The 22,221-nt window shown below is 43.1% G+C and overlaps 1 protein-coding gene across 1 annotated transcript in view; it reads right to left on the reverse strand.

The window, feature by feature from the left end:
• Positions 1–20,356: 20,356 nt before the first annotated feature.
• The window catches only part of LOC126212690 (cortactin-binding protein 2-like), a 101,724-nt gene continuing 99,859 nt past the window's right edge, over positions 20,357–22,221 (reverse strand). The window contains exon 9 of the mRNA XM_049940106.1: positions 20,357–20,741. Within this exon, the coding sequence (XP_049796063.1) occupies positions 20,357–20,741 (385 nt within the window). The remainder of the gene's footprint in view (positions 20,742–22,221) is intronic.

Here is a 22,221-nt window from a genome sequence, read left to right on the forward strand (position 1 = left end):
AGACACTCCTTTAAATAAAAATGACTTGGACCGAGCATGTGCACAATGCCTAAGAGGTGAAATATGCCTTTAACGACATTTTTTAAAAATTATCTGATGTATTATTACTCGTACGTAGTTGATATTACAACATTTATTAACGCTGACAAAGGACGACACCGATACCAAACTCTCACTCTCACAAACGTTAGACAGATAATCAATAAACATGAAAAATACCTCACAGTGAAAATCACAGAATTTTTAATGAAAAATCTGAAGTTCCCTGATGTGGATGTCTCATTCAACAGTGAATCTAGCTACACGTGACTGTGGTGTCGCTAAATAAGTAATGTTGCCTTCATTCCCACTCATACTCTTTTCTGATCTAATTTCATTCCAAATCACTAGTCAAATCTCCCCCCCCCTCCCCCCCCCCCCCTATCTCACAATATTCAGACACAGTTCACTTTAACTCAGACGCACCCACGGCCACCTCCACGGCTACTCTGCCACGAGTCCGCTGCTCGGCGCCTGCCTCGCTACCCCTCTGACGTCACAACTCCCGCGCTCCTCTGACGACACAACTGCCCGTGAAGAATAAGAGAGTCAAGATTGTCGTTTGGCGTCTGAGACATGCAGAGTACGTATAAAATACTGAAATGCAAATGACGAACTCACAGAAGGTCGGAAGAAGAATTTTAAGGAAAATACTGGGAGCTAAAAAGAGACGATAATGCTGAGTACAGGTTAAGACCAGACAGAGTGCTGTACTTGAAAACTGAAAAACTAACTGATGTAGTGTGGAAGAGAAGACTACAGTTTTTTGGAGGTATATTCGTAATGGATAGCAACAGACTAACCAAACGTATATTCACATTACTCTGTAGCTACCAATCCAAACCCGCATTGTTCATAGAGAGTGGAAAGGACATGGAAAACGCTGGAATTACAATACACACAACAGAAAACAGAATACATTTCAGAAAGTCAGCACAAAAGGCAGAATTTCAGGAGGGATAGAAAACAACTACACGAGAGTGGACTCAACAAGAAAGGGAACAGCACTCTAAAAGGGTGAAGGAAATTTGGAAACTGAGGAAATCTAATACAACGGAGAGTAGCCAAAGCTGATTCATCGTACCCTCCAAATAGGTTATTTGAAAGAAGAGGAAGAAGAAAATCATAGTAGATCTATTTCACTATCTCACAGCCTCTCTGGCCAGAATTTTGCAGGAGGATTTTTACACATGCCAAAGATTGTACTGAAAACTTCGTCTACGTAATATTACACGAAAATAGTAGTAAGCTAGGAAGTGGAAGAGTATACTATAAAGAAATATGTAGAGATAACAGAATATGCAATGTATACATGTTAAGTGCGTATATGCACTATAAAGAAGTTTTGTAAGTAGCAGTGCTCTGTCGCTCATAAATTAATTTGCAAAAATCATCGTACATTTCGCGCTCAGCTGCACTCCAAATATAAAGCTGATTACATTGGTGCTCAGGTGTATTTAGAATGCGCTACATTCCGTTTGAAGGCAGTGTGCACAAGTTAAAGAAAATTGTCCACTACATTAGTCTGAACTAGTTATAAAGTCATTAATTGTGGGGAAAAATGACACTGACGGCATTTTTCTTTGTCGTTATTTTGCACAAAATGTCGTGAGACTGGCTGTGATTACGTCGTCTTTTTGTCGTAGCAAATGTGTATCGAAGCAATGTCTTTTCGTGGTTTTCGTACACGAAGCTGCTGGCACGAGTGTACACAGTACGCTGTGCAGATCATGCTGAAGTGTCTTCCAGCACTTACAACGCTGTAATATGTGACCAGGTGAGAGCGTCGTACCGTGACTGTTTGGGAGGCGGCTGAGAGCAGACTTGGTGGGTGCTGTACCTGTCCATAATGAACCCAGTGACAACTCAGAGCCAGACCGCTCACAAAAGGTACCTCCACGTCACTTTGACAAAATGTCTGTGAAGCCATCTAAAATCACGATAATCGATTTGGCATGGCGTCGTAAGGAAAACGTCCATAATACGTCCAACTTTCTCACAGTGCAGAGAATAACTACACTCGAGTCCATCAATGTGCTGTTTTCGCAAAGTACGTGTATCCTGTTACAACGCAGTGAAAGAAAATAAATCTTTTACATTTAACTAAAACTACATAAATTATGGTGAATTCTCAGATTAAAAAACAAAGAATAACAAGCATTTCTTACGAATATTCAAATTACAATATACACTGCTGTGTCGGCAGTGACATGTCAGACAGAATAATCATAATCAAAATCGGTTTCACGCTGTGAGAGAAAAGAAACATTAAAATATAGTAACCACTACACGTAAAATGCATTGTGAGAGTATCAATAGGCAGACATTGTCGTCTGTCTTCTTACTTTTCACACGAGCATGCGTCTGCCACTCGTGTTGTTATGCAAGCGTACAATACTGATTTCTGCAGCGTGTATGTTTTTACATACTCGAGTAGATTCCCATAAGGATACAGGCTAAAGGGAAGGGAAGGAATGGAATGTGAACAATATTTTACTGCTGTAGAGAGAAAAAAGAAATTATTACATCTGTCTTTTTGCCTCTGAGTCACAAAACATAAAGCAAACGAAAATGTGTTCACGAAACCTTAACCAATCCATGTGCCGATTACTTACAACTGTCCCAAATGCAAAATTTAAGAGGTATCAGGAAGAGTACTTAATATCTACGAACAAGTAAAGTCAAGGTGCAGAACGAAAACAATTAAGAATTTATCTCTTTCCGATTAAGTCTATTATCTAGAGGCGAAAAAGAATGAGAAATGGTATTATCCTGTAAATGAGAAAAAAATACACTAGCGCGAGCAAAGTCAGAAATTCATTAAAGCAAGTGCATCGTAATAAGAGTCTTCAACCCTTCTCATTGCTGTTCACAAAAAAATGCATATTTTTGAAACAATGTGTTTATCTTCCTGTAAATTCATAGCCTTGTATTATCGTTTTGCAACACCTTTTCTCAAACCATTAGAAGTACTACTCGTCAGAGATACACACCAAAACATAATCAACAAAGCATGTAACAAGGGCGAAATCATCACCTAGTCCGTGTCAATCCCTAACATCAATATGCCACTTCATGTCATAAATAATAAACGTCTGCGTAATAATCATAAAAAGATCCCTATTCTCACTTCCTATTATCTCATCGTCTTCTCATTATAAAAGTCTATAAATCATTGCTATACATACTTCATCTATAATTAAGCCTCAAGTCTTCACTTCACATACGACACCTACAATAAAATTCTGACAGTGAATGAAGAAATCCTGGTTATATCTCAGGGTTTGAGTATCTCAGTGCAAGACGCTTAAATTGAATATCTCCTCCGATTACTGACAGTACGTGTTATACCTGTGAAAAAATATATACTCTACCTGTTTTATCAGTACTGTCTGGAATCCGATGTTGCATACTTCTGTACGTTAGCCTGTAAGAGAAAATGCTTTACGACGCGCAAAATTCGATTTATTGTTTCTCGTGTTGCTTTTATCTTCTGTGATGCCTTTGTCACTGAGGGAAAAATCATTGCTGTCTTCTTTTACGTGATCTCTGCTTGTAAAATGATGTAATGTAAAGATCGGGGTGAGTTATGTTAGAGCATGACGTGGTATGTGCTCTGTTGTATCTATTACATAAAAATAATGACAGTGAATTAACATACAAATTGGCTTGTACTTATAGTACTGTATGAGAAAAATTGTTATTATCATGTACACATACATGTCAGTGAAAGAAAACCTGTAGAAAAAGCTTAACTACTACTCGCAAACGCTTGACGTCATAAGAAAATGAAATACGTGTTGTCAGAACATAAGTGTTATATATTGGTATGGTGTAGTCATCTCAAGGAAGAGAAGAAAGTCAAATAATTATACAATGAGAGGTTTTATATTGGTGAGGTGATGGAAACCTCTGGAAACTTTCGTTCTGAGTGTTTCAAGATGTACTACGTTCGGAAGTGGGATTCGTCGACTCCGAAATCGTCCGTTATACAGGAATACAAATATTTGACACCTGTTCTTTGCTTTAGAAGACAATGGGTGCGCTCGAACTAAAACTTTTTGTCCACCTTTGAATTTTCTATTGCGACTTGCCTTCTTTATTACCATTTTCCTTTTCTCAGCTGCCTTTTTTGTATTAGTAATTGCAATGTCAATCAATTCACGATGACGTAAACATTCTGACTTGGGAAAAGAAACAAGTTCTTCTATTTTGTCTGGCGGATTTTTATTCTTCAAAACTAAATGTGGCGAGAGCAAAGTTGAATCATTAGGAATTCTATGAACGGTGTGCTGAAATATCTGTCCCATTCAGTGTGTTGTTTGGTTCGTCTGTTGCTGCTTCACAAGTGTCTACCTTGGCTTTGATTCTTCACCTGTATTGGCGAGAGCAAAAGATGTGTCAGTGAAAAATTGTGTATACCATCGTGTATTGTTTGTGTGTGAAAAAAGCTCCAATCTGTTAATTTCCTGTTGCTCGATGGAAATGCTCTCCTCAAACTCTAATGCAACTTGCTGGTTGCCGGCCGCGGTGGTCTAGCGGTTCTGGCGCTGCAGTCCGGAACCGCGGGACTGCTACGGTCGCAGGTTCGAATCCTGCCTCGGGCATGGGTGTGTGTGATGTCCTTAGGTTAGTTAGGTTTAAGTAGTTCTAAGTTCTAGGGGACTTATGACCTAAGATGTTGAGTCCCATAGTGCTCAGAGCCAACTTGCTGGTTATTGTTGCATAGTAGAATAGAAGAGTCTTTACAGCCCAAAATGGCTTCATGTTCTATCAAGAAATCCATACCCAGCATAACTTCCGTTATGAAATGTGGGATGATCAAAAACCCTGCATAAAATGTGTGGCCATGAAGAGTAAATTTTAAGTGTCCTCTAACTTTAGTCTTTTGTAACGGGATCGTAGAGCAAGAATTATTGGCATTGCGTTTATTACATGCTGCATCACAAAACAGTGTAACTGGAGAGCCATAGTCAGTTTCTGCGGTGAAATTATGTGAGTCAGTTGGTACGTTTATAACCGGATGGTACACATTCATTTGTTGCTGTTTCTTTGTCCTGCAGTAACGTGTGTCTTATGTCTGCCAACGAGATGATACGTTCTGTTACTTTGTTCATATTGTAAAAATGTGCAAACTCATTAAACCCTGAACTGTACTGTTAATCTCTTGAATTAAACAAAGTTGTCCGTGTGCTTCAATGGTCTGCCAAATAATGTTGTACATGAAATGGTCCCTATGCGCTGATAATTTTCGTAGCAAACAGATGATGAAATGAAAATGTCTCACCTGGTAATGTAACTGCTTGGAAACGCAGTGCTTGCTTCTCTGCGCACGCCAGTTGCGAATTTCTGACTACAGTTGCTGAGAGCTTACTGCCGATGCTCCAGCCAGCAAGTAAACTACGTTATACACATCACTGAGTGAGAGACTCCTTTAAACAAAAATGACTTGGACCGAGGATGTGGACAATGCTCTTAGGTGAAATATTCGTTTAACAAACTGTTTTTACATTAACTGATACATTATCAATTGTATGAAATTTATGTTACAACATGCACTAACATTGAAAAAGGACAACATTGATGTCAAATGCTTACTCTCACAATTGTTAGAAAAATAATTGACAGACATGAAAAAACCCTTACAGTGAAAATTAAACGATCTTTAATGAAAAATCTCTATTTCCTTCACATGGCTGTCTGATTCAACAATGAATCTAACTACGCGCGACTGCAGCGCCACAAAATAAAAAAAATGTTTCCTTTATCCCAGCAGCGATGACAAAAACGAGCACACCTTCCAGCGACACAGTTGCTCTGAGCAAAGACTGCGAGCGAATAATGATAAGCGATTCAGAAGTGTCTCTTAGCGTCTGAGTGACACGTAGTACGTAGAAAATCCAGAAGTGCAAATAACAGCGATTACATCTTATTAACGATTTTAATATTACATCCTTCAACGGCGAATGATGTGTACAGATTCCTGTATGAAATGTAGCAATGGGTTTGTTCGCCTTTTTATCAGCAGGTTAATGAGCGTCTTATGGGTGCCGCCACTTACTCTGCCATCGACTGCGTTTTATTTGCAAAGCTGGCTTTCAGATGTAGAGAACTGATTACGTCCTTCTTTACTCTGGTAAGTAATTACATCTGGCTACATTTTTAACATTACATTCTGCTACCCCCAATGCTGTCTACAGATTCCCTTATGAACTGCACTAATAGCATTGTTCCCCTGTTGTTTTTCAGCACGTTTATGAATTTATTCTGGCTGCCACTATTTTTTCTGTCAACAACTGTGTTTTATTTCAAAATGAAGATGCTCTGCCCGAAAGAACGCTTTTAAACACACAGAAATCAGTACCTCCTTCTTTCATTCGGTAAGTAATTACATCTGGTTAACATTTTTACTATTACGTTCTATATATTAAAAGCATCACCTCGGTTCCGAGAGTTCTGGAAACTGTACATTTCCGCCCTTTTTATTGCTCACGAAAACCACACATTGCATGTTGTACCACCATACAGCGAGACCTGCGGAGGCGGTGGTCCAGATTGCTGTACACACCGGTACCTCTAATACCCAGCAGCACGTCCTCTTGCACTGATGCCTGCCTGTATTCGTCGTGGCATACTTTCCACAAGTTCATCAAGGCACTGTCGGTCCAGATTGTCGCATTCCTAAACGGCGATTCGGCGTAGATCCCTCAGAGTGGTTGGTGGGTCACGTCGTCCATAAACAACGTTTCCAATCTATGCCAGGTATGTCCGATAGGGTTCATGTCTGGAGAACATGCTGGCCACTCTAGTCGAGTGATGTCGTTATCCTGATGCAAGTCATTCACAATATCTGCACGATGGGGGCTCGAATTGTCGTCCATGAAGACGAATGCCTCGCCAATACGCCGCCGATATTGTTGCACTGTCGGTCGGAGGACGGCATTCACGTTTCGTACCTCCGTTACGCCGTCTTCCGTGACAACCAGTGGCGTACGTCGGCCCCACATAATGCCACCTCAAAACAGCAGGGAACCTCCACCTTGCTGCACTCGCTGGACAGTGTGTCTAAGGCGTCCAGCATGACCGGGTTGCCTCTAAACACCTTTCAAACGATTGTCCAGTTGAAGGCATATGCTACACTCATCGGTGAAGAGAAGTGATGCCAATCCTGAGCGGTCCCTTCGGCATTTTGTTGGGCCCATGTGTACCGCGCTGCATGGTGTCGTGGTTACAAAGATGGACCTCGCCACGGATGTCGGGAGTGATGTTGCGCATCATGCAACCTATTGCGCACAGTTTGAGTCGCAACACAACGTCCTGTGGCTGTACGAAAAGTATTATTTAACATGGTGGCGTTGCTGCCAGGTTTTTCTCCGAGCCGTAATCCGTAGGTAGCGGTCATCCACTGCAGTAGTAGCCCTCGGGCGGCCTGAGCGAGGCATGTCATCGACAGTTCCTGTCTCTCTGTATCTCCTCCATGTCGGAACAACATCGCTTTGGTTCGCTCCGAGACGCCTGGACACTTCCCTTGCTGAGAGCCCTTCCTGGCACAAAGTAACAATGCGGACGCGATCGAACCGCGGTATTGCCCGTCTAGGCATGGTTGAACTACAGACAACACGAGCCGTGTACCTCCTTCCTGGTGGAATGACTGGAACTTTTAATATTTTTTGTGGGATCTGAAATTTAAAAACCTCTCTCACACCGGCCTGATTTAGCTTCACTGACCAGGAAAGTAAAATACATGCGTATATTAAGGGAATTTTCATTCACAAAGCAGGCTTATCACATTCACAGAGTTCAATACTGTTCTATCCTGATTAAATTGAGCTTAACTTAAATTCCGTAAGGCAGTGAAGCAATTTCGAAGTCTCGGTGCGACGAAAATTGTCAGTCGATCTCCTGAAAACATTTGTAATAATCATTAACTTTCGGTGACCACATGGCGAAGACCGGAGATCTGCTGGTAAGACCGTGTTAGCCCATTTATTGGAAGTAATAAACTGGATATCTTGAGCGTACAAGACGGCAGCTTCGTCCAGTGTAAATCAGACGCTCCCCACTGATCCCGTGCAACACAGCGCAGTAAGCAGACACTGTCAGTAATAATCAGTTAAATAACACGCGAACACACTTACTGTAGTTTAGTTCATGTATTAAATTCCTTCTCATACACAATCTCATCAAGATGGCGACTAGCTCAAGAATACATACATATACATCTTCGTTCTTTCAGGGCTAATCGGCAAGATCTGAATCCTCCTTTTCATAAGAGAAAACGTAGACAGCAGAGGAGCTATTCCATGGAGTAAATGCACGCTCCAAGGAATAATAGGACTTGAAACTACTTTGCATTGATAATCATCGTACATTAAAGTTTGGGAATCGGTAAGATAAGAAGAGATATTTCGAGATATGTACTGAGTTATACAATTTATAAAATTTCTGAAAATAGCGCGGAGAGACCGCTGCAAGAGACATTTCAAACTGATCAGCTGTCGGACCCGCTCCATCTAATTGCCGCTGCTCATGCATGGTTGTTTAGATCTTTTGGGACGGTTTAGTGACATCTCTGAACAGTCAAAGGGACCGTGTCTGTGATACAATATCCACAGTCGACGTCTGTCTTCAGGAGTTCTGGGAAGCGGGGTGATGCAAAACTTTATTTGACCTGTGTACTTGAAACAAAATACTCAGTTCAAAACTACTGACCAAATTTGCCTGCTTAGTCAGCTTCATACCTGTTATCGCCAATAGTGCGGAACGAAAGACTTCGTTTCAAATAAACTAACTGCCTCAACGGAAAAAATTAATAGATGCAGATTTCTCCACAGAACTGACAGAAATAGCTTCATTAAGACATTAATGGTTGATTACTAATAAGGTGGAAATAATATAAAATCAGAACATTGAAACTACTGACTTATTTTACCCTTTCATGATTATGAGAATGCATATTAATTCACTTGATGGCTGCCAGACACAGAAATGTGTTTCGTTTTCATTTGACGTGGGAGCTGTAAAGGAAGAGAGACCGGCAATATCACGAAACATACGCACAGGTCACGTGGAGAATGACCCCGCACTGTAACTGCGCATGGGCGAATCTGAGAGCTTGGGCGCGCCAGAAAATTTTTTCTGGGTAGCACCTGGCTACTCGCTGCTGCTGCTCATACGGGAAACAGCCGCGTCTCAAGTAGCCAGGAGCGGGAGAAGGCACTGCTCATACGCGAATTCAGCTCTGCGCATGCGCACGAACGCGCTGGCAACTGCTCACTGGAACCTCGGGCTTCCTACGCAGTCGCCGCCGCGCGTGCGCAGTGACGCCTGTTTCCTGGCGCTCCCTGGCAGCTGCTCAGACGGACGTAAGCAGCCGTAGCAAGACGAAAGGCCCCAGAAAATTGTCGCCAGAAATAGAAAATACTTTTTTCGGTGCAGATGTGACACAGGCTGAACTTAATTTAATTGTTATCAGCGTATGACGCGGAATGTACAAAGTAGCTGTTTAGCGGAAGAGTGGAACTGTTTTGTGGCAATACTTCGATGGTTAATTCTGGTTGTGAATGGCGGTAGCTTTTTAGTTTCATTCCGTTCAGCTGAACAGAAATCTAGAAAGAAGACGGATTTGCTTCCTGAAAGCGGAAGAAAAGCGTGACGCATTACAACTGTAACAACACTCATGTTGCCATTTTTCCAGATGTCGGTGAGTCTGTCACTACTTTGTGTGTGGGTGACGTTGACCTTTCCACAAGTCCTGCACTTTCCAGCCGATTGACACAGGTAACAATGGACATTGAGCCACCCAGAGTGATAATGTATATTACCCTGTATAGAAATGTGGGTGCAGATACTGACTCCAAATCCGCCTCTTTACGCCTCTCAATGAAAGCGTCCTTTTATCGCAAATTCACAGACTGATTTCATTGTTCACGGTAGAGTCACTGTGAACAGCGGTCCTATTCTTTACATATCAGACAAAATGTACCAACACCTAAATAGGAATTATATACTTTTAAGACCTTCTTCTCGGTACCTTTTTTATCATCTTTCTACATGTGATTTTCTGCGATGTTTTGGGAGCGGATAGTCCAGCTTGGTGAAGCTACAAATTCTTTCGCTCCTTATATCGTTAGCAATATCAGAAACCATGTCATGCAAGATGGTGTTTCTGTCATTGATTGGCTTTTCTATTTCTTCATAGAAATAGGTCCAAAGTGTGTACATTAAACGTCGCGACTATTGACGACCGGATTTCACGTTATTCTGCATCTCCCTATTCATCGGATTGCTTTCCACCAGGGCTACCAGTATGTAAGCATTCATTACCGCACACTTCTCAGCACGTTCTTTCATCCCATACAGCAACGCTTTCCGTACTTGCGGCATGGAAATTTTAACTCTTAAATTTATTTCGGAAACATTTGCTGGTCATCTACGTCACTATCGTTGGCCGTTTCTTTACGAGAGTAACTGCCTACGATTTCTTCACTTCGGAGAACCAGCAGTCGGTTTTATCGAGCATTTCAGTCCCAACGAACCACATGCTGCACTACTTAAACGCTCATCTGAGAGGTTAACAACAGTTTTGTTCTTCACACAGTCCTCACAGGTGTTTGCCTTTGATGCGTGTTTCATTTTGATGCATTCAGTTGGCGTCTAGACTAAGTCTCCGTAGGAAGCTGCGAAACTTCCACAGCGCTACCCATGACCTATGTGGCGACACTGAATGCAGATAATTTTTGTAACACGAATAACGCTCATGAGGTGATGGTAAGGATTTATTCCCTACTGGGCGTTGTGTAGCTGTGGCTATGGATAAATGACGAAACGTGCAAGCAGTGAGCGTGGCGCGAATTGTCTACGACGTGAGATGGACTTAACGGCACTACTTTGAGTTCTAGAGGACACGGTGTGTGTTTTGCCGTAACCTCTCACACCTCGCTACAGGCAGCAACTGGGTACAGGAGTGCGCTGTGTCACCCCTACACAGGGTGTTCAGTACCACGGCGACGGTGTGGAAGATTGCGTGCGACGTGGTACGAAATGATTAATGCAGTTACTATCGCAATATTGGGTATAAATAGCAGAGGACGCGAAAAACCACAACTTGGGTGGGCGGACGAGAATCGGTGTATTCAAAAGGTACGGCCGTGTCGGCGTCTCTCCAGACATACAGAATTCACAGCTGTCGGCCGAAACCGGGCAATATTTTATGCAAGGATGGCCTTCCTGCACAGTGTACGACGCGGCAATGAAATTACGTGTGTACGAGGTGTGGCTAGAAAAAAACCGGACTAGTACTGGTGAAACAATAAAACGAATGCAATAAGGCTGAAAGTCGCGTGGCCTGTCACGTGACTCTCGCTCCGCCTACTGCTCGAGTTTCAGCTGCCTCCTGCACTCAGTCTGCCCGTGGCGTCTCTTTTAAGTAGTTGACGTTTTGTCTGTGCGTCGGAAAATGTTGAGTGTACAGAAAGAACAGCGTGTTAACATCAAATTTTGTTTCAAACTAGGAAAATCTGCAAGTGAAACGTTAGTAATGTTACAACAAGTGTACGGTGATGATTGTTTATCGCGAACAAAAGTGTTTGAGTGGTTTAAACGATTTAAAGATGGCCGCGAAGACACCAGTGATGACACTCGCACTGGCAGACCATTGTCAGAAAAAACTGATGCAAACATTGAAAAAATCGGTAAACTTGTTCGACAAGATCGCCGTTTAACAATCAGAGCAGTGTCTGAGTTAACAGGAGTTGACAAGGAAAGTGTTAGGCAGATTCTTCATGAAAGTTTCAACATGAACAAAGTGTGTTCAAAAATGGTTCCAAAGTGTCTCACAATTGAACAGAAGGAACGCCGAAGAATGATTTGTTCTGACATCCTGGAAAACATTGAAAGTGATCCCACCTTCTTACAAAATGTTATTACTTGCGATGAATCGTGGTTTTTTACTTACGATCCCGAAACTAAACGCCAATCGATGCATTGGAAAACTCCTGGTTCTCCACGACAAAAAAAAAGCACGAATGTCAAAATCGAAATTCAAGGCAATGATGATTGTTTTTTTTTGACATCAAAGGGATTGTGCACTTTGATTGGGTACCAGAGGGACAAACAGTGAATCAGCATTACTACATTAGCGTCCTGGCTACCCTACGTGAGCGAGTACGGAGAAAACGGAACGATTTGTGGAGAAAAAAGTCACGGATCCTTCACCGAGACAATGCCCCAGCTCACAGTGCGTTGTCAGTGAAGACGTTTTTGGCAAAACACAACATTCCCATCTTAGATCATCCACCCTACTCACCTGATTTGGCCCCCTGTGACTTTTTTCTTTTCCCTAAAGTCAAGTCAGCTTTGAAAGGAACTAGATTTGAGACTGATGAAGCAGTAAAAGAAAAAGCGACGGAAGTAATGTATGGACTTACCGAAAATGATCTGCAGCATTGCTATGAACAGTGGAAAATTCGTATGGAGCGGTGTAGAGACCGAGGAGAGTAGTACATTGAAGGAGATAACATGAAATTGTAAATAAATGTTTTCTCCAGCATCAGTCCGGTTTTTTTCTAGCCGCACCTCGTAAGTGGTGGTGCAGTGTTGGTCTGTTTCTACTGTACTCCACTCCGTTCCACCCTCGATTTGATTCAGGAGTTGATACTGCCGCTAAACTGGAGGCACACGCTTTTTGGAAAATGCCCATAATGCAGAAATATCTCGTGTCGGCACTTAAATGAGAAATGGAAACGGGGTGTCCTATCTGCTGTGTCAATTTTCTAGAAGTCTGGGCCACAAATCTGAATGAAGTTGTGAATTTGACGCACTCAACTTCTGTAGTATCGGTACAACCATATTCGTTGTAGGTCTGTTGCCGACAGCACAGGTGTTGCTTCCTTTCACGGCAGTAGCAGGCAGTGTGTGTCGGGCGGTCTGGCTGTGTACTCGACTGGAAGCTGGCCTGCCGTGTGCTGGAGACAGCGTTAGCTCAGGGGGACTTTGTACCGACATACGTCGAGTAATGAAAACATGTCCGTATTTCACATACTTGTAACTGTGTAGTTTGTTATTGTTATGACACTGCGTATGGCTGACGTTTTCAGCAGAAATTTTATAATGCAACGTTTTGTCTCATAAGTGAAACAACTGTTATCGAAATAGTGTTTAGTGTTAGTACACCGTATACGGCCATTAGGTAGACGTAACCTGCTGAGATACAACGGCGAAATTACTGGTAGATCGGGAGAAAATATCTTTGTAATATCGTGACATTAACTGCCAGCCGGACGCTGGTGTCTGCAATCACGGCTCAATTTTAAACTGTTGAGTAGAACTGGAGCTCGAATCGTCAAACAGTGTTGTAAAGTTACTATGAGAAGTGATAATCCCGATTTAGTTTCGGCCTTCCCGTTGCGTGGCCGGTCTTTCTCTCTCTCTCTCTCTCTCTCTCTCTCTCTCTCTCCCCCCCCCCCCTCTCCCTCTCTGCTCGCAGCGCCCCTACCGCCTGTTCCCGCCCCGCCCGCTGCTTCTGCGCATGCGCGGCCCTCGGCCGGATTCGCTCCCCACATTCCGCGTCGCGCCCCCACCTACGACTTTCCCCGCGGCGTAAATGTCGCCCCCTGAAGCTACTTGTACGTGGATAAAACTGCTGTAAACGTTTTTGCCTAAACCACCAGACCGAATGTTTACGCAGGTTTTCGTCACGTAGAGAGTAACGCAGCATGTTACAGGTGTGGATCGCTTCCCACAAAGAACTCTTTTCTTTGGCTCAAGTTCCATTGTTGACATTCGGATCTCTGAATTTCTGTGCTGTTCTCTCGTGTTCTGGCGTGCGCCGAGCCGCACTTGTATGGAAATCAGTGCCTTATACTCATCGCTGTGACCCTAAACTGTACTGTACGATACTCTTCAACTTCTTCCATTGATACCCACACTGTTTGTGCTGCAGAGGAAATTTTGGTGCTGACTGCTCAGGTAGTCTGAAGCCTGTTTATCGTCGCTCTTGCTGAGCAGAACGATCTTCCCACCTTTCTTTGTATTCCTGTTTACAGTCGTCTTCAGTGATGCTGTAACGGCCTTGTGATCGCCGATTCCCAGTTCTACCCCAACACATTCGAAAAGTTCGAGTCTCTTTGTTACCGGCAGGTCTAAGACGTTATCTTCACCAGTCGCTTCTCAGATTAATGGCTCGACATAGTTTTTGGGTAAAGCACTTGGATTAATGTATTATGATTTTCTGGCCCTACCACCAGTTTTAGCCACCTGAGTCTCCCTGTATACATGGCAGCATAATGTTGCCACCTAAAACTGTACTCGGCCATGGATGTGTGTGATGTCCTTAGGTTAGTTAGGTTTAATTAGGTCTAAGTTCTAGGCGACTGATGACCTCAGAAGTTAAGTCGCATAGTGCTCAGAGCCATTTAAACCTAAAACTGTAACATGGCCAGCAAATTCACGCGAAACATTCTCCAGGTTCCCCTCAAACTGTTGCGCTGCTGTTACTGCTGAGTCCATAGAAGCGTTCCATTACCACGTTTGATCCAGCTTTGATGCTTGTCTTGACACAAATCATTTTACATTCGGGATCTGCACTGATCTCTCTAATGTAATCCTACTTTTCACTGCTTTAAACACCAGCGGTCGACCTCTCTTTACGACCTACGTTGCGACCGGAATTTAGAATCTCGTTGCTACTGACTTTGGGTTTCACCCAGCTTTCCGTCCCTACTACTGTGTGACCATTGTTACTGCTTATAAGCGAGATTAGTTCTGAGAACTTTCCGTGGGCGCTCCTGCTGTTAACTAATACCATGTTGAGACAGTGAGAACAATTCAAGACCAAGTTCTCCAGATTATAGCGTGCTGCGTGCGTCACGGCGCTAGATCGGTTGCAAAAAACACGTCACGAGTTGAATGGATTCTGGGAGCAATGGCCGCCCAACGTCGATCTGTCGCCGAAGGACGAAAAACCAGACAGAGCTCTTAACAGACGAGTAGTCCAAAGTTAATTCTCGCACCGTCCCTGAGGACTAACCTGGCACGACCTTTTACTTACCGAATATTCTAGAGTCCTCCGTTCCAAAATCATTCACACCTGGAAAGCATGTCAATAGAAACGGCAGAATTTCAGCTCCGTTCTCGATTGGTTCCTCAGTTACAGTAAGCCTAGCGTGAGAATGAACCTTGTCCACTACAGTTGTGAAGGAGCTTTTTGGAGGAGGAGGACAATGCAATCTCATAATCTCAATACAGTTCAATAGAACTGTATAAAAACTAAATTTTGAACGGAAGTACGTGAAGGATGCGCTCGACACTTCTCCTAATCGTAAGTGGAACTGATACTTTGAGATGAAACATATGAAAGCTGTTAACTCTTGCGGGCGTAAAGTTTTTCACTCGATTTCAAACTTTTTGATGAGAGTACAACACATTGGCGAATGGAACAGGAAAAGGCTGAAACACCTCTCGTACTCAGAGTATCCTCCGCCACACACCAGAATGCATCTGTGAAGATATCACATCATTTCAGACGTTTCTGATCGGTAAATTGTTTCAGAAAGGTGTTATTTGTCAATTTTTAAGCAGTTTGACACAAACTCAGATGCGTTAAATTTTATGTTCATTTGCATTATAAATACAAAAGCAGTTCTGGTACAGTCATTGTTTCCATGTCTAAAGATAAGGATTAACAGTATCCAGGGCCAACATTTTAATGTGAGTCATTAGTTTTGCAGACAAGTAGCGTATATAAATTACATTCAAAACGGCCTGCTCTCTCGCAGGCAAATTGTTTGATGAACTGGCTAGAGGGAATTTCGCATCGTGTAGCGTGTCCTTCACATACATTTTTATACAGTTCTGCTGCACTGTATTGAGATTTACGTATTTCTGTATCAAATTTCAACAATTACTCAGATACCAGACACACTTTAAAAGACGAGTTTAAAAATACGAACACGTTTCAAAAGATATCACTTTACTTTTATCACAACATATATGCTGTGAATGCCGTTGTGTTTGGTGATGGGAAGAACGCAAACGGAGTTCTGGGCTGTTTCCCCTCTGCTGAAGCGTGCCGTACCGTTGCAGTGCGCCGTAATACCAGAGAACAACAGACGAAGGGCGTTAAAGGAGCGTTCCGAATTTTCGGCAGTCGCCGTTCTTCAGCGCGCTCTATCGCCGTCACCGCTCGCTGTCAGAAAATCAGACCTGATTGGTGCGTTTTGTAGAAGAGTTTGGCTACTGTAATTTTGTGCTGGCTTTTCAACTCCCAGAAACGCATAGTCTTCGTGAAACGGACGAAAATCTAAGAAGAGAGTGAAAATTTTGAGGCTTTCTGGATCTTTCGTTGTGAAGCCGATCTCCTACAATGCACCAAACACGAAATTTGGATTTAGCATCACAAAACACGTAATTATAGAACCGCTGAGAAATGATGTTCCGCAGTTTAGTTATGGTACAACCTCCAGTTTTCTGCGCTTCATCCAGTTGCAGAGGTGAAAACAGACACACACAACGTTGTATTTTAAGAATCTTCCAAAGGAAAGACGTCTAAAACTAAACTCAGGAATATTTGTAGTTGTTTAGCTCCATTACTTTGTAGATTTTTCCATTTTCTTCGAAGGCGGTGCGCTCAACGCCGATTATGTTAATTATTTTTCCACTTCAGCTCTAAGACATTTTTTTGCACAATCAGATATCCGTTGCGTCATTTGAATTACATTACAGTTACGAAATTACGGTTGAACCTTTCTTCACCTGATTGTTCTCTAGTCTCCTACAGATTGTCGCTACCTGTAAGAACTGTTCTATAACTGGAGATGCGAGAAAAACAAAGTATTTTTCCTAATATCAGCCTTTACTGTACAGCTGTAAGTAAACATATACAGGGCTGATAATATTTCGTAATGATTTTCTCATGTACGGTCTGGGTCGTGCAGCACTGCATTCAGACTCAGTTCTGGAGACATATTGTGCTGGAACAGCTGGAGGCTGTCAACCACAGACGTATCAGTAAAAACACGAAATGTAGAAATTACTCCAAAAATAACATACCACAAAATATTTCAAATATTAAACGATATAACAATCATGGTGCCAAGGTGGACAATGTGTTTTGCATTATAGCACAGTACTGTAGCTATCAATGCAGCACACGAAATCACAATAAATTCTCCAGTTCCTGCGTGGTGAGTCGTTTTAAGTATTTCACTCGTAGTATGTAAGCGCGTCGCACCAGTGAGTGTGCTGACATGTGTGGCTGTGAGTAATTCATGAAAGGGTGTGTTCCTGTTGTGGCTTAGTGAAGCATAATTATACTTGCTCTTTTTCCTCATTTATCAGTCGTTAACTTCAATTCCTCTTTTTTCATTCTTTACCTTTATGAATGTGTTTGCTTACTTGCGTGTTGTGCGCTGCAGAAACACAATTATGAAACGCGATAAGATACCGCCTTGCATTGCATATAGCTAGCAGGTACGATAAATGGAATTTGGTTCTTGACAGTTCTATCATTATCTTAATAGTAAATAGGTTGCACAGGTAAGCCAGCGAATTTAATTACCATCAAAGTTCATGCCCAGTGTCACATAGTGTAATTGTCAGGATATATCTGAGAAAATACATCATTTCAGAGGTTTCAAATGGCTAAATAATTTGAGAAATGTGTTACCTTGTGAATTTCCAAAGAGTTTTAACACAAAGTCGGATGTGTAAAATTTTATGTTCATTTGCTCTGTAATTACCGTAAAACTGCTGGTTCAGTGATTGTTTGCAAGGCTAAAGATAAACATTATAAAATTCAGGGCCAACATTTTAAGCTGTGTCAACAAATAGCATTTGTAAGTTTCATTGAATACGCCATGCTCTCTCGCAGGCGAGTTGTTTGACGTGCTGGCTAGTCTGGATTTCGCATCGTGTAGCGTGTGCTTCACATACTTAAACGCTCAAAATTTAATTTTAAAACAGTTCTGCTGCCCTGCTCTGAGATTAACCTATTTACAAATCAAAATAAATTTTACCAATTTCTGAGATACCAACCAGACATTTACAAACACGAGTTTAAACAGGACCACGTTTCAGACTATTTGGCGTCCGGTTGTAGAGCGATATGAGCAGTGAATTCCGGCGTGTTTGACGATGCAAGGAAATGGGACGGAGTTCTGGGCTGTTTCCCCTCTGCTGTGGCGTGCTGTACCGTTCCAGTGAGCCGCAGTAGCAGGCAACACCAGGTGGGGGGCGCCAGGCGCGTCCCGAACTTTCGGCGAGATGCATAACTTGGCTCTCTGTTACCTCCACTAAGAGCGTTTAATATCACGACGGAAGTGTGTAAGACTGTGTCTGATATGGAAGTCATAGTTGCACACAGAGCAACGAAACGTCAGCTTACATGTGCCACATGTGGGGAAGATGCGGCAAAAAGAAGCACTCGAGTTAACTGCGATACTTCCGCATGACGTTTCTCCTCTGTCTCCAGTACAACTGCTGTTTCTAAGAAACTCGTTTAAATTAAAAGTGGCAGCTATGGAAAGTTTTAAAAAGAAAATATCGGCAACGAGAGGGTCTGTGTGGGTAGGTGCCACGCATCCATTTGCCGAGGATTTGCCAGGATTACAATGGGCGGTTGAACTTGCTAATAACCTGGACTGCGGGAGCAACACATTGAACTAAGGAGCATTCAGAAGTATTTGAAATTATTAGCCACAATAAACATATGGAAAGTTTTACTTCAAACCAGAGAAACCTATGTTTAAACTAGTATGAACAACAGTCTCGCGGAAGAATTAAATCAGCTGAGAAATGTTGGGATACTATTTATGCAGGAATTTGCGAAGTAGCAGAAAATATTTGAATATCACCTGAAGTGAATGTAATGATTGATGACGGAGAGAAACGGCAAGGCAGAAGAAAACGCTTTGTTGATGAAGCAGCAGGGGACGATTTAAACCAGAGCTCGAGGAACAGTTTTCAGTTAAATGTTTGCCACGTTATTACACAGGTGTAGGGAACTTGACTGTACAATGTGCAGCGACGTGCAACACGGACACATTCCGTTTCCCGTGGAACTACGTAAGCGAACACGATTCTCCGGTCCAAGAGCTTGTGGGAAACGACGAATCTTGCTACAGTGTAGACGTGAACAACGAGGGTCTCTGAGAAGAAATTTTACTATTGAAAAGATTCGTGAATGCAATGTTGTGTCTGAGCATTTCTTCTGCGCCTTGTCAGTACTCTTTGTGAGTGAAGTGTGAGTGGCGGCCTTACGGACTGTTCTGCCGTTTGCCTGCTGGCGCCTCACAAGCAGAGAGGCCGCTGACAGTTGTGGCAGGAGCCACGGACTGGCAGGGAGCGGCGAGCTGCATCAGCTGCGGCCGCAGCACGGCCACAGGGAATGAAGTGAGGTGACAGCAACTGAGTTGACAGGCGTGCACTCTCCACTACACTTATTTACTCGATGTATGAGTCAAAGTAAGTGTAATTTTATTACCTGTAGCTCCACGACTTGTGTCACCGTCTCAGCTGTGCCGTTGTGACCGGTGAGTGTCGAGACTCGTGTGCGTCGTTGCGAAATTGCTTTCGTGTGCTGAAACTCGGGCCTCAGTGTTCTGTCTCCAATATAACTAGAATTACTTTGCTTGTTACAATATTTTACGTCAAGTAGTGACAACAGTACCAGATACAGAGGATTTCCATCACATTTTGTATGCGTGTCATGTTGTGGTGTGATTGTGTTTAGTTAAATGTGGACTGACTGTATGGTTCCAGATGATAGTCGCATTATGTAGTGTGAATACTGCTACTACTATGTCGTTGTTATTAAACACAACAGGTACGGTAGAGTAGAATGTTTGCTGAATATGGAGAAGTAAATTGAGTCTGATATCAGGAGCGAGAATTCTGGTGATAGAAGTGATACAGCGTTAATCTCGGTATGCAGCAAATTAGAATAGTCTGATGCAGCACCTTGTAGACTGGTGTGAAATACTTTTCAGCGATCAGATATTACACAGCAGTTGTGATTGTTCACAGTGAACTGTTGACTTTTGCCTAGTTTAGTCTGGAAGTGTACTCGAGACATTTTTGTTGAGAGGAGGATTGTCCGTTGTTACCTGAATTATTTTGCTGTTATCTGGAGTTGTCTGGGTTTTGCTACAACGTTGCTTAGAGTATTTGTGTGCTGCATGCTACTCCAGGAGGGGTGAAATTCGTGAGTTACAATGGGATTGAGTTTTTTGGATCTTTATTTAAAAAATTATGAATATTGCTCTCGTACAAATTCTTTCAGTTCCTGTTTTTTTGCACAGAGTTCGCTGGACTGTCTGCCTCATGACAGCATCTCCAACAGCCGCCTCCTGTTGTACCGCCTGGCGAGGTCCAGCGCTGTCCGCCCATCACCATTTGTGGCCCCCCTGTCGGCCCCCGCGACGAGCAGCGCTGCCGCCACTTCTGCGCGGCCATTGGCTGCCGCGTAATGCAGCGGCGTCCACCCATCATCATCCCTGGCGTCCACCGCCGCCCCCGCCCCCACCAGCAGCCTCGCCGCCTCGACGTCTCCCCTGGCTGCTGCCCAGTGCAGGGCGGTCCACCCCCTCCACCCGCCCCTCGCCCCCACGTCGTCCCCTGCGGCGATCAGCGCCCTCAGCTCCGCCACTGCCCCCTGCTCAGCCGCCTGGACCAGCCTCCAGCCCCTCTTCTTAGCAGAGAGGCTCCTGCACAAAACACACAAACTGCCACTCTCTGCTACAAACACACAACACACAGAATGAGGAAAACAGCCACTTGAGGAAACCTGTTGTGAATACAAATCTGTCCCGAAACAAACCTACCGTATTCCCCCTCCCACAGTACAAAACAGTGTGCAGTTGTGTATATGTATTGAATTATAGTAAATCGTTTCTATCCCCCTCATAAGAAAATCTTCTTTAATCGTCCATTACAAATAGCACTATACAACCTCTGAAAGAATTTCACTACCACATTTTGTCACACTCATTCCTGCAAGTCAGCTCCTTTGCTCTCGGGATGGCTTCTTGCAGCTAATACTGGTCTCTGTCTGCAGCTTCACTGCCACACGTCACACACAAGAAGAATCCCATCTCCTGGTTTTCAAACAGACACTTTCCTGGTATGCAGGCAAAAAAAATTTCACTGCAGATAACGGCAATTTTCTTCATTCAGCCTCACCAAACACTGAAACTTTCTGACACACAGACAACAATTTATTCAAAACATGTGAGAGATAAACACCAAATCGGCAACACCACCCCATAAAAAAACTGAGTGTGTGTGTCACATTTTATGGCCTCATAGCATACGCACATGTATTTAACATGTGCTATCATGCTCAAAATCATCTGAACGATCTCAGTTGTCGTCCATCTTAATGTTCTTGCGGCGTAAGGACTGTTCCATAAAGTTTCTGGCGCGCAGCCGCATAAATTCAGTGGTTCGGTCCTCGGGTTTAAAAGGACGGACCAAGTGCGGCAGCGTCACTCACCACCACTCACTCTGGAGATGGCGGGACGGTGTCCGGCCGAAATATTAGGAGAAGAGGCCGAATTTATGCGGCTGCACGCCAGAAACTTTACGGAACCATCTGAATTGTGTTTCGCCTGATTTGTAATCAATCCTCATAACATTGTTCCTCTGCTCTGTTTTCGGTACAGTCTTTGCCTGTACAAAATGTTCACTGCATGAGGCCACAAGAGACAACTGCTCGTGTGATTATCGGTTTACATGCAAACTGACACTTCGATAATGCAAATACCAGAAAACGTGTTATTGGACGCTACACAGCCATTACGCTTGCATATTCAAAATTATTGTAATAAATGAAACCTCAGAAAGCAGCATCCTCTTTTAAATGACACGACGAAAGTTTTCTTACTGCGCTACTATCTGGGAATGGAATGTAACAAGTAAAGAAGAAATATCTCAAGTATGGTTTCAGACACAAGTAACAAAGAGTGTGCAACTTGAAACTTGAAATGATCTGCCATAAAGTTTTGTGTTTCCCGGAGATTCGAACGCAGCACTTGATCGGATGGTTAACTAAGCACAATGAAACGTCAGAAATCGTCATTTTTAACCAGCAATGAGATGACAAAGTAAAACCAGGAGACGAAAGTGTTTTGTGTAATGGGCATTCGAAACCAACACCTATCGACACGGACCTCTAGTCACGCGTAG

This window comes from Schistocerca nitens, chromosome 11 (assembly GCF_023898315.1).
Source record: "Schistocerca nitens isolate TAMUIC-IGC-003100 chromosome 11, iqSchNite1.1, whole genome shotgun sequence".
Lineage (NCBI taxonomy): Eukaryota > Metazoa > Arthropoda > Insecta > Orthoptera > Acrididae > Schistocerca > Schistocerca nitens.